The sequence below is a fragment of the Phragmites australis genome, chromosome 13 (genome assembly GCF_958298935.1).
Source record: "Phragmites australis chromosome 13, lpPhrAust1.1, whole genome shotgun sequence".
Taxonomy (NCBI): Eukaryota; Viridiplantae; Streptophyta; class Magnoliopsida; order Poales; family Poaceae; genus Phragmites; species Phragmites australis.
In genome coordinates this window covers 20686464-20700185 of record NC_084933.1, presented here as the reverse complement: position 1 = coordinate 20700185, position 13722 = coordinate 20686464, and the positions used below count along the sequence as shown (strand labels likewise).

The 13722-nt window shown below is 40.7% G+C and overlaps 1 protein-coding gene across 2 annotated transcripts; it reads right to left on the bottom strand.

Moving 5' to 3' along the window:
• Positions 1-8334: 8334 nt before the first annotated feature.
• Positions 8335-13137, bottom strand: LOC133887619 (kelch repeat-containing protein At3g27220-like). 2 transcript variants are annotated; one of them, XM_062327562.1, is made up of 7 exons: positions 12868-13137; positions 11496-11675; positions 10547-10776; positions 10213-10383; positions 9812-9917; positions 9144-9350; positions 8335-8798 (listed from the first exon to the last, which is right to left on the bottom strand). In XM_062327562.1, the coding sequence occupies exons 1-7, from the start codon at positions 13054-13056 to the stop codon at positions 8634-8636; spliced, it is 1248 nt and encodes a 415-aa protein (XP_062183546.1). In that variant the 5' UTR covers positions 13057-13137; the 3' UTR covers positions 8335-8633. The 2 variants fall into 2 exon arrangements, with proteins under 2 accessions (XP_062183546.1, XP_062183548.1); XM_062327564.1 differs by lacking the exon at positions 9144-9350.
• Between the last annotated feature and the right edge of the window lie 585 nt (positions 13138-13722).

The following is a 13722-nucleotide window of genomic DNA, read 5'->3' as shown; positions in this document are numbered from 1 at the left end:
ACATATTATAGGCATAATAGGCTTATAGAGGTATCTAGTTTGCTCGAGGAGTAGTTCTAGTTACATGCACGTCTTTAGGCATAACTAGGGTGCTTCGGGAGTAGCCCTAGTGGATCTCCGCACCTATAGGTGCATGCTCAAATGGTCAGGGGTCAATTGGAAAAGGTCGACACGGGTACCCCTTGTTTGCACTTTAGCGGTGAGACAAGCTGAATAGTCCTCGTATCGTGTGAGTAAAGATGTACCCCTACAGGGTGTAAGATCAATTTGAATTGCTGCGCTCTCAGTCATGAGCATGCTTCTGTCCATTTACATCAATCGTAGAGTTTCGTTATTGGGATGTTATGATAGAATGTTAGGACATAGCTGGTGATGTTGATGAAGAGTTGATATGGTACAAGTTACAACTTTATTATGTTGATGATCTCAGGATACAAGGGTGTTTTGGTTAGGTGTAGATGCTTACACTTGAGTTCGAATCGCTTTTGCATACGAAGTTACTTAATCTTTGTGGGCAAGTCCTTGCTAATTACCCATACGTATTCTTCTTGGAGTCGGGCTATTTACAAGTGTCCATTATTGATTAAGTCTTACGAGTACTTTCGTATTTACATGTTTTGTTTGCTTTTTAGGTGAGAAAGAATTATTATTTAGCTACTTTACGCTCACCGATGTTAGTGATGGGCAGGGGTGGTGTCATTCTACTCGTGTATTGTTATTTTAAGGTGACATTTTAGGGCAAACGATGCTACCCATCTTTTGTTGTCATGTAACTTATTTCGCTGTGTGACTACTCTAACAAATGTTCAGCTTATGTACTTTGTTGTAAAGTTTAATATACTTAAAGACTTATAACTTAATTTAATTACTCGCTCTTTATTATGTCTTGTGATGATGTACTTGTTGTGAAGACGTGTGTTCCGTTTCTAGAAGTAAACACATGCCAGGACTACCAGAATGGGATTCCGGTTAATAGTTGTGGACGTGATTATAGAAAATGATCGCCCTAATGATTAGATTGAATACTATTTAGATGATTCCTCTCAAAATGTTGAGTCTTCAAATACACACAACTAATACGCCAATCGTGAGCTACCAAAGCATCACACATCTCACACCTCTCTCTAGTCACTAAGCCACAAAGGTCTGGAATATCACAAAATAATCCTACAAAGAGAGAAATGTACCACTCAAAGGTGGACACCAAGTTCAAACACCTCTCAAGCCTTTGCAAGCACCAAAAAAATACATTCAAAACCCTCCAAAGACTTATCCCTATGCAACAAGGCAAATGGATATTTATACCCAACTATGAAAAACTAGCCGTTGGACAGACTCTGCCCACTGATCGAAACTTCCGATCCCCAGATCGAAATATCTAATTCTTCGAATCCCAATGGTTATATTTGAGATACAGAGCAAACCCAGACCTAGTAAAAAGCACATACCAGAACTTTCGATGTTAGGATCGGAACATCCAATCCGAAATTCATCTAGACCCGAGAACACCAAGTTTCTGAAAATCAGGATCGGAACAACCGACCAACACAGCTGACACTAAAAAAAATAATGATAACTTTTGAACCTGATGTTCGATTTCAAGGATCTCGGACTCTATGAAAAGCTTACTCAGAGGGCTACACATCCCAACAAATTTCATGATCTCAATCCACATTGGATAAAAACTAGAAACATTCTAAAAGCTAATTCGGACACTTCCACCTATTTTACAAAGCTTAATCCCCAAAATTAAACTAGCTACCACAATGAACATGCCAAATACCACTAAGGCTTGACCACAACCACTTTTCATCACTAAGACCGACAACAACAAAGAGTTAAATCTAAAACACTTTTTAGATACACCGGGCTCCTAAAATGAACTCTCAATACAAACTCATCTCTCACTAAGCACATGGTTTGAGCACTCGACATAACAATCGAGCAACGATTTCGGTAACCCCTCTTGATAGTATGGCTATCAATCTTATAATTCGGTCTCCTACCAAACTATTTGAGACCGACAAAACTAGAAAAACTATTCTAGTTATAATTTTGTCTTGAGCAATCTCATCTGGACTTGATGAGCATATCATCCAAGTCCAACATTTCTCATAACTCTTCAAGGCTCATAATCGACTCTTCATCTCTTGACAACGATGATCATCCTTGCTTCCATCTTGATTTTCATCTCCGAAAGCTTAATGAAGCTCTCTTGATAGCTTTCGATGCACCAAGCATAGGAGAATTCACTCTTCACGTCATCTTTATTTGGTTCACCACCAAGACATGAACCGCAAGCATTAAGCATATAAATTGTCCACTACACTTGTCTTAATCATTTTCTTCCAACTTGGCATATTGAATATCTCAGTTTAACTCATGTCTTCTTATGAAACCTAACCTCAACGCACTCTTAAGCACAAAGTATATGAGTTAGTCCATAAAATCTAATTGATAATTTTATAACTTAAATCATTTTATCTTCATAAGTAGCTTGGCATTCACTCTTATTATCAATTTTCATATGTAACCTAACCCTACTCGCTCTCAAGCACTTAACACATAAATTAGTCCATAAAACTCAATTGATAATCTTATATGTTTAGTCACTTAATCTCCATATGTGACTTAGCATTCACACTTATCGTCAATTTTCTTAAGTTTCTCCTTAATCTCATGAGCATCATCTAGAGCTCAATGATATTGATGAATTTCTTTAATCTTGTAGAATTTCTTAACGAATCCATGATTTATCACTTGCATCATCTATAGAATAGTATATTAACCATTATTAAAATAATTGTTAGTCTATAAATATTATCATTAATTATTAAAATCATATTTAGGGGCTAGATAAACCTTTATTTGGTTGATGACACAAAACCTAAAAATGATAAAGGGTTCAAATGTTATTATACCTTTCTCATGGGGCAATAATCAGCAGCTCGATGGCGGGATGGAAGCAGGGCGTCATGCGTTCGTGAGACAAGGTTTGGAGGTGGTGGCAAGCGGCTTCAGTCTCTCGCTCTGACACTGGGAGCTAACACTAGTAACACCGAATGCTGGTAGGAGCTAATGGTTGCCCGCAGAGAGCTTGACTGCGCCGGAGTTGGCTGCAACAGCCAGAATCGAAGATCACGCCACAGGGAGGGCTAGTCTTGCATGAGCACACAGGCGTTGGAGCAACGTCTCCAAGCCTGGCTCTGACTAAGGAAGGTCGGCAGCAAATGCAACATGGCCCGTCTGTTAGATATATGGGATTAGGCTAATATATTTAGAATTCTAAACAAGTCTTAAATATCCAACTAAGTGAGGTGGGATGCGTTCTTTAAGAATTGTCTGGTACAAATGCAACTAAGTGGAGGTGGGGTAAGAGTTGTCTTGTACACCTATTTAGCATGTGTGGATAAGAATACTAGGAGAATATAAACCACTTCGTCTCTATTTTTACAATTTTATTCTTTTATTATGTGGCTAAATACACGCGCATATATATATATGTATGTATATATATATGTATATGTATGTATATATATATGTATGTATATACATATGTATATGTATGTGTATATATATATATATATATGTGTGTATATATATATATATATATATATATATATATATATATATATATATATGTGTGTGTGTGTGTTTTATTCTTTGCCACGTAACCGAAGGGACCGTGATGCGTCTCAACCGCGTAATTCATTCTCTCTATATATGTTAGCCGTCGCCACAAAGCAAATACATAATTAGAGTTTTATCTATTTTCTCTTTGCTTTGCCGTCACATGCAGTTTACTCCATCTCGCTGCGCTGGCGTGTACTGACGAACGGGAGAGCAGGCCTTTGAAATACGTTGCTCTTGAGATCCTGCACGGGAAAGGATAAATAAGGTTTTTAGAAAGCGCTCGGCATGACTGCTTATAATCTACTTCCTCGATGTGATGTGCATCGTCTTTTACTATATCGTCATCACGATGATCTCTGCATCTCACGCTACCTTCAAATACGTACACTATGATCTATTATATATTAGAGGCATTACCAGAATTTGTCAGAGCTTATTAGAATCCTTCTCAAAAAAACTACTCGGATCTTGTCGGAAGTTGTTGTTTGCAACAGTTCCTATTCATATTATATTTGAAAATTAATTTAAATTAAATCTGAAAGTACTATTTTTTTCTAACACCGCCCAGCCATTTTTTCTGGAACGCTTTCCACCAAAAGGGACGATCTGACGACCGACGGTACCGTCGACCCGTAAACTGTTGGCCTGTTTGGCCGGAGCAAGCAGACCGACCCACCGGACTGCGCGACGGCGAAGGCCAACGAGCGGATCGGTCTATGCCCACCCGACACGTTAGGAAGTAGGAACACGGGACGAACCCCGTGGGCCGGGGTCGATGGTCAGGCGTCGTGCGGGCGCACCTGACGAGCGCATGCGCGCATCAGCATGCGTCCGCGAGCTTGCGGAGCGAACGGTCCTCGGCCGGCGTCCGGTCGCCGTGCCCGTCCATGGAGGTCGCTACCGGTTACAGCAGCCACGCACGAGTCCACGGCGAGTCCGTGGCGATCGATCGACCTACCGGGCGCATGGGAATTTTGACCGCTGCGTGAGTTGAGACGTGTCTGCCTCGCCGTTTACCGGTGGATGCCAGGCGCGTCAGCTGTTTGGTTGCATTTGGATTCCTCGCGAGGGAAGCTTGAGAAATCGGGGCAGAACCCAAATACCACGGCAGTATGACGGAAAATGGGCTCGGGTATGAGAATTTAGAGCAAATTCTTCCACGTCTTTTCTTACGCTGCAGATAGAGACAGAGAGCCTATACCATGAACCGAAGAAGGTTCGGCACTGCTGTGTTCAAAGTCCATGCGTCCATCGATCGGGACTCCTCGAACACCTGCATGCATCCGAAGCAAATATCCCCAACCAGCGAAGTCGTCTTGTGAAAAAAGAGGTATGAAGGTATGCGATTTCACAAAAAAAATTCCCGTCTGATAAGGTAGATGTCTGAGCCTACAACGCATGGAGATGACCGGTGAGTCAAAGTCTAGCGCACGTGCGGCTCACTGGCCCACGGTCCAAAACTTGTTACTCCCTCCGTTTTACATGGCGTGCTTTTTTTTTTACTGTTCAAGTTTACAAAGCGCATGTTGTTTCCGATGCTCTTTTGTACCAGTATGTTCTTATTAACTTTATGGCAATTTGTTGCTACCGAAGCAACCGGGCAGTAATAGCTAGGCGTGCATGCATGAGATTAGCGCGTACGCCTGTTTGGCCAATGGTATGCTTTGTGTACATGCATGCATACGCGCAGTAGTAACGAGGAGTGCTTAAAGAATAACAAAGGCAGTTTAGTCAATTTTACTAGGTTATTGGTCTTTGTGCCAAAAGAAAACACACCTTTTAAAGTTCTAATGCTGAAAGGAGGGACACTGGCGGAGCTCGGACCCAAATTCAGGGAAGACCCGTGAAGTCAAATGGACTCCAACTAAACTAAAAGGGGGTCAAATCAATAAAATATGAGAGTTTGGGCTCAAAATACACTATAAATATATAAAAATTGTTGAATCAAGAAAAAATACACTACAAAATACATAAAATTTGTTGGGCTAGAAGGGCCATGGTCGCTTGCGCCTATAAAGTCATCCCCAACCTCGTCGCCCCCCTCTCTGTTGCTTCCCACCCGCTCATCACCATCGTTGAGCCGCCATTACCGCCAAAAGCAGTGTCTTGCGTCGACCGCTATAGACAAACCCTCCCCGTCGTATCTGAGGCCGCCGTCAGCTTCGTAGGGGCATGAGGAACCTTCTTTGCCGCTCCTCGACATCGATCCATCACCGCAAGACATCACTCGCCAAGCTCCGGTGAGCATCTCCACCATACACTGTCGCCATAGTTTGCAGTTGCACCTTGAGGTCTGCTAACGTTCTCTTAGGCATCACAGGACCTCCAGTAGGCTTTCCCGAACCTCAGCTCCCTCTCCCCACCGCCAAAACCACCTTCCCGTCGAGCTCTGATCCTCACCGCCTGCTCCTGTCTGTCGCTGACCACCGCCGAGACACCTTCGATCACTGTGAAGCCCTCGGTGAGATCTCGTCGCCTTTTCATTCTTTTGAGCCATTCCCCTTCGTGTTTGGTGCCTTGTAGTGCGTGTGTGCGCATCGCCGACGAAGTTCCAGCAAAATTCGCGACGGCGCCGCCTCTCTCCAGCCGCCGCTGGCCACCATCTCCCTCCCTAATCGCCCTGTCCGTACGATTTTTATCGTGCGACCATGGTTAGATCCGAGATGTACCCCTTCATGAGCCAATAGGAAGCCGCCACGTGTACGTATAATCCCAGTCACATGGTGTAGTCCCTGCCAGCGCCATGTGTCGTTCGCGTGTGTTTTATACTTGCTTGTTTCCGGTGTTCATGAATGCAATATGATACAAGCAGTGTGTGAGCTTGCAAGATCAGACGTTCGACGTTTGTGAGCAACCTGCTGTTGAAGGAAAGTGTTCTTGATGGAAAGTGCTCTCGATCACATTGATCCTATTGTAAGAAAGTGTTTCATTTATCTGTTCAATTGCATGCTTGCAAAGATGAATCTCATGTTTAGGATTTACTAGTACTTTTCCAATTATACTTGTCACCTGTGTTGGAGTTAGGGTGTCAGAGGTAGATTTTCTTAGCTCCACTGTCATGGATATGGTGAGTTACTTAATAACATAATTAACTTTCTATACAATATGAACCGGATTGGGTAATCTTTTATAGTAATATGGATTATAGGGATCTAGGCAGGTTAGTTTGGTTGGTATGATTGTTGTGTGCATATTAGGTAATGTGCGAGTACCTGCTTTAGATCATAAAGACTGGTTTATGAAGCATGTAACCAGGCTCAACAGTACAACTATGAGGTTTATATGAGTACAGCCTGACCAATTAATTAGATATCCTTCTTATTCTATATGCACCAGTTGACTGTTGAGTGGCACAAGAGTGGACCTTTGTAGTGGATAGAATCTCTGTTTGACGGTAAAATCTTAGTAGGTGTATATAGATTAGGAGACGCTTTATAAATGGCTTGTAGTGAGACCCCGACTCTACACCTCGGAAGTGTGAAGCAACATAAGAATCACACCTCGTGTGTAACATGTGCAACCTCTGCAGAGTGTAAAACTGATATATCAGTCGTGTTCACGGTCAAGAGCGGCTTAGACTTTTTTATGATTAGTGGGGGATCTTGGATGGCTGGTTTTGGTAGTCAGGTGATGGTGACCCAGTGAGTTGGTAGCTGTGTATGGAATACCTACTGAGTTTGGTAGTCAGATGAAATTCGTTGGGTTGTGTCTTTTAAAGTATTGTCATATCACATAGTAAATAGGACTGTTATGTCGTATTGAGTCATAAGTTAGAATAGTTTAGTTGTAGTAAACTAGAGTCAAGCATTCTTTATCTTAAACCATCATATCATACTTTTCCACACTTATTGATTACTCTATGTACTCACCTTTTTTCTTTTCCCTTTTCTTTGTTGTGACCAATTGTTGTTCAGACCTTGGTGAAGAAGTAAAGTTTCAGGAGGAAGGTTTCGACCCAGAGATCATGTTCTAGGCTGACGCTCTCTTGAACAACGCATATAGATGATGAAAGACCTGCTATCGCTGGTAGCTTATCCTAGTATTTTCTTTAAGACATATGAGTCCTTTTTAATGAACTATATCATTATGTAATAACACTATAATAATTTCACTTATGATATTATCACATATATAAATATGATTTTAACATATATGTGGAATATATCTTCTTCTTTTTTTTGAAACCAGAAGAGAATAAGAGATGGACCAAAGAATGACAGTTTGTTGCATGATTTTGACAGCATGGAGATAGAGCTATAAGTGCCCAAACTGGATGCATCAGGATGTTGAAAACCTTAAATGGTACTGCAAGTAAAAAAATAAATAGGAAATCAAAGAAAAATACAATGGCACGAAGACGAAAGAAAGACAGAAAGTGCTCCCCCAGCACAAGTAGGCTATGCCTCAGGGTGTGTGCTCCGGATACGACTTGATGCTGTGCCTGTGAACATGGTCCTGTGCGATATATTCATGGGAATGGGTTCTGCGGTCATCAACAGCAACAAACAATTCATGCCACAGACAAGTTGAGGAAGACAAGTAGTGGAATCCTTCAAGCACACTTGATCGCATGACGGGAAGCCAAGCATCCGGCCACTTCATGATTTTAACACGGGCCTCAGATAACAGCACTCTTATCATTCACAGAAATCATGTGATAAAAAGTTGAGACTTGTGAGGGTGGAAGTCAACACACAGGAATAGCTCAAGTTGAAGTTAAAGTTGCGTACCGCCATAAACAACGGTGCGAGCACAAAGAATCACAGAATAAATGTATATGTTACAACTTACAGGATTGTGACAATCACTGAATGACCGATCAATTCTCTATGTACAAAATGGAGCAAAAGTGGGTGATTCTATGATATAACAAAAAAAAGAACATACAGCAGACAATTTCTGCATTGACAGTAAACAACTAGCCCACCAAGGGGAATGAAACAGCTACTACCCAAAAATGCAAAAAGAATGGATTAGTCTTATCAGTTTTTCTTCAAAAATCACAGGTGCAGCTTAGTTCTCCACGTGCACCCGACAACCTTTTTAGGAGATGGGTCTTTTGGTCCTTTGTCTCGTTGCCCAGAAGTGAAATACAACCAACCATCCCAGTATCCTACCAATGTGGTCTTGATTCGGAAAGGTAACCGCCCAATCACAGACCATTCCTGCATGCAGGAGGAGTTTCAATAGCATCACAATGACAGACGGGCCATAATGGACTACAAAAAGCAATTATATAGGTAGAATGTAATAATTATTTAGCATCGTGGGAATAGAAATTTGGACGATTGAAGATTTAACAAGATTCTAGTCGCTATTGTGTTAAATACACAGCATAATACTGTAAAAGGACAATTTTAAGATATTAAGAAAAGCACAAAACCACCATAACAAACAAACAGGAAATGGATACATAATGACTCATGCTTTGTTTCCTTCAATTTCCCATCCTTTTGTAAACCACCTTTATAAGAAAGAAAGAAAGAAAGAAAGAAAGAAGCAATTTGTACCAGCGTCTCCAAATTGAACCGAAATACTTCACCAACCATGACCATCTTTTTAGTTATTGGGTGCTTTTCTGTACTTCCACCAGCAATAATCAGAGAATTGTTGACATTCACCCAAGCAAATTCTATATGTGAATCTGGTTTTGGCATAGGTGGAAGTTCCTTCCATATCATTTCATCCTCAAGCATGTAAACGTTGTTATACACAACCTGCACAAGTGGAATATTATCTAAAAGAAAGCAAGAATAAAGATCAACAGAAGAGTGGAAATCTAGAAGTTGCTCTAAGAAAACAGTGAAACTAGATGATGTCGAATCTTATAAAAATACTTAAGTAGATTCCGATGCCAGATAAAAATCACCATCTATTATGGCAATGCCTGAATACATTCTCCAATATGACAGTTACTTCAAACCAATGGCATTGCTTATGCATAGAGAATTGCAATCCAGGAGGTGCCCATGCTGCTTTTTGGTGAAATCATTCTTGCTGCTATTTATTGAAAAATAGTAGGTCCAACATACTAGGCCTTCACTGTTTATTTAATAGACTCAATCATGCAGGGCATATAGTTAAGTTCTCCTTAATTACTTATGCAGGGAACTGATCTCAGTTGATTTTAAAACGTACAAACCACATTAACATTTATATGATTGGAGTTGCATATTACCTCACTTCTTCTGACACATTTAAATATAGGGGATCCAGGTTTGGCCATGAAATCACCTTCTTGACCACCAATAACAAGGAGCTTATCATTAGCAACAACACAAGCCCTGAAAGCAAGAGAAGGCCATCCATTATAAGAACTTCAGCTACTTAATAATACCGATCTCAGATAAAGGTTATATGTTACAAACCAAATTAAACTTCTTTGTATTTATGAAACAAGATTTATAGCCTGGAAAATTTTCAGAAAAACATCACCTAGCAGCATACATATTGCCCATAGCATATGAAAAATGCAAATGCAGTCAATAGCAAAATGCCAAGACAGTTTAGGCATCTAGCAACATTGTTTTCCAATGAAAACAACAACTGTTGATATCATAGGAAGGGAAAGTTATAGACCTATGAGGACCGCCACGTGGTATTGGTATCTCGCTCCTCCACTCTTTCTCCAATGCTTTCCCATCCTTTACTGCGAGACTCCAATGTTCAAGCCCAGGTTCATGCCTATCCTCCTTGCTGCCACCCATCACATGAAGTCTGCCTCTCCAAAGTTGTGTTGCTGGAGCATATCTGGACAAAAGTTTTTATATGAGGAAAAGATTTGGTTTATTTTTTTACAGCGTTCAAGTTGAGCGAATATTCAAAGGTAATATTTGCGTTGATGGGATCATGGGACCAACAACCTGCAAGTGCAAGTAAAGCGCATTTGTTTCAGGAAGGACAAGACAATTACCTAGGAACTGGCAATGGAGGCAAATCATGCCATTCTTTCGTTTCTGTGTCCAACACAAAATTTCGAGCTGTAGGTCCCCTACATTGCGGACCATACTGTCCAGTTACAACATAGATAAATCTTCCATCAGTAACCATCCCCAGATGTGAATGTGCCATGTCTTTTGGCATATCAAATCTTCCTCCCCATGTATTATCCAAGAAATTGTAAACATCCATGTGAGAATGAACCTACAAATGGAAAGTAAAAAAAGGGAACTTTTACAAAGGCAACTTGCCTAACATATTGAAACAACTTACATCTCATGGTAGACTTCTTCCATGAAGAAAAACCCATGGTAAAGAACAGCAGGATGAAATTCGGATTCTAGTCTTACGAAGATTAAATATAACTGACAGTCCAGCAATGTTATTATTTTTTGGGAAAAACTTAAATGACATCATGGCACAAACTATCATACATGGGAAAGGCAATTTAACTGTATTTCAATATGGAAGAGCAAGCATGAACTGAACAATTGAAGTAGTAAAGGCACACCAGAACTTTGCATAATCCTTATTCACTCTCTACGCAACTTAATCACATGACCGTATATAGAGTATAAGACTAGTGCAATCAATCAGATATTACATTAACAGAGAGCAAAGATTTTTTTCTTCCACAACTTGGCAACTTTATGTAAATACATTTCATTACTCTTAATGAAATGAACAGTAGATAACTAACTTGAGCTATCAAAGCCAAATTACAATTCTCTATTATAGTATTATGAGTTACCAAAAGGGGAGAAGTAAAAATCTCACATGAATGAGGGACACACTGCTCCCCTTGTATAAACATGTACTTTATTCGAGCAACAGATGTTATAAATTGTAGAAAAACAGATATCTAGAATCACAAAGCATGAAGAGATAAAACTATGGAAGATATATCAGGCAGGTTTTCTCACATCGTTAATGGTGCCATATCCAGCAAATACATATAAGAGATTCTTAATCTGTATAGCAGCACCATCCAAACGTACAACAGGTGCTTCAGCCATCTCTTCCCATTTTAATTCTGGTGCTGGCAAATCTGCAAATGTTGCATTGATGTCCATGGAACCTACAGGTTTCTTGTCCTTCATTTTCTGGTCAGGAAATAAACAAGGACTAGTGTTGAGAGAAGCCATTGTAATAGCATGATGAAACTATACAAACGAAGGAAAGTTGCAGGAAGAACCCAATATAACAAAGTTTAAGACCATAGTGATAACAGACAATAATCTTCACAGCATAGTTCACTATAACTAAAAATAAGGTAGAAAACATCCAAGTACAGAACATGAGTTTGCACTTTACACATTGTTTACTACTGTATGATATCAAATGTCAACTAGACATAAGTAAGATATATTTACTGTTGTTATCATACCAAAGTCATGTCATCTAGGCATAAGATGACAAAATGTGAATGGACAGCAATATTTCAGTCCAAGGAAAAGTAAAATGACAACTCTGTTAAATCACTGATCAGTGTTTATTCTTTTACACACAGGGCCTAGATTTCTGATCAGATGGCAGAGAAGGACTTAATATGCCTAGAGAAACACAAACTAGTAGTGCTAACAAAAACGGATTATATTCCTTGATCCTCATATCTTGATAAAAAAAACATGAAGTGCGGACCTCATACACTGCTACTTTTAGTTGTAACAATGTCGAAATTATCCACAGGCTTCCTAAGTAACTGTTTGACAAACAGTTATTTTCCTCTTCTTAGTGGTTCAAACGCAAATCGTGTCTTCACATTGTAAGATAGTGTCCAGTTGCAGTAGGGATGCAAGTTTTGTATTTTTTGGGTCATTGGGTCAACCCAAAACTCAAAAAAATGAACTAGAGATTGACTCTCACCTAATTAAGTTCAGGAAAAAATGAACTTAGTAGTGACGCAGAACTACCCACTTGCATCCCTAAGTTGCAGTGATGCGGGGATAAGGACTCATATAGCCAAAGTATATATCTCCATTCCTACGAGTCTCCAAATGAAGCCACGAAACACGAATCGGCCATTATATTGCTAAATTTTACACCTAACATGTAATGGCTGCTCATCTGGACTGCATTAGGTTGAGGAAAAGTCAGCAATCGAGCAAACATGTTATAATCTTCCGATCAAACCGCAGAGGTAACCCAATTCCTCCATAATTCCCACCAGATCTCACCAATCGCGCGGCCTCACTACCACGCTCCTCAACCCTACCGGAGCACATGACACTTGAAAGGCAGCAGAGACAGCCATTTTAAATCCCCAACCATTGGGCGTGAGATGGGAGGCGTCACCTTCTTCGCGGCGGGCGGCGCCGGCTCGGTGGGGCTGGTGCGGAGGTTGAGCCTGGAGGACCAGATTGCAGGGGAAGAGGACGAAGAGGCCCAGAGGAAGTCGGCGACGAGGAAGAAGCCGAGGATTGCAACGACGGCGAGCACCACCAGGTGCTTCGGTGGCCGCGCCTTCGCCGCCGGTCTCGCCATCGGCGTGCGGGTAGGCTAGAAGGAGGCGGGCGCGGCAGGGAGTGAAGTGATGAGTCGGTGGCTTCAACGGCGAACGGGGTGAAAACTGTTCTGAAACGTTCAGAAATAGCTTAAATCAATTCCAGTTTCATATTTTTTTTCCAGAAACGAAATCGATAATGAAAATATCGAAAACGAATATAACATTGATAATATAAGAAAATAAAAAACGATAATATCAGGATGAAAACATACTGGCAGCACAATTAAAACAAAAAACTCATACATATACAGAATATGACGCAACCTCAAATTATCAAACACACATGCAGCTCGGTCCACATTTGCAGTGATTTATCGAACCAATTTGATTTGAACTCAAGTTTCTGATGTATAAATAATTTTTTCTATGATCCATAATTGTTCATATACATCCAAAACTTTCCTAGTGTAAGATGAAGTAGAATACATATATAATAAAAAAAAGAAAGGGGAGAAGCTAGAAAAGAGAAAGAGTTGTCTTAGGCCTATTCCTTTTTCCACCCAGGTCTGCCCATGCACAGCTCTCTTCCCTCTTCTCTTTAGGCTGGTTTACTCCACGGACCGTTGCCCCCCTCTCTCTCTCTCTCTTCGGGCCGGCATAGCCCGTTTTCTTTTTCCTCTTTTCCATCTGCAACAGCCCACGAT

What these genes read in the sequence shown, in the direction of transcription:
- LOC133887619 (XM_062327562.1), bottom strand. Translation starts at nt 13,056, where the DNA reads ATGGCGAGACCGGCGGCGAAGGCGCGGCCACCGAAGCACCTGGTGGTG. An exon ending in GATATGGCACCATTAACGAT is followed by an intron (nt 10,777 to 11,495) that starts GTGAGAAAACCT and finishes TTCCATTTGTAG; the next exon opens with GTTCATTCTCACATGGATGT. An exon ending in GGTTCAATTTGGAGACGCTG is followed by an intron (nt 8,799 to 9,143) that starts GTACAAATTGCT and finishes TCCTGCATGCAG; the next exon opens with GAATGGTCTGTGATTGGGCG.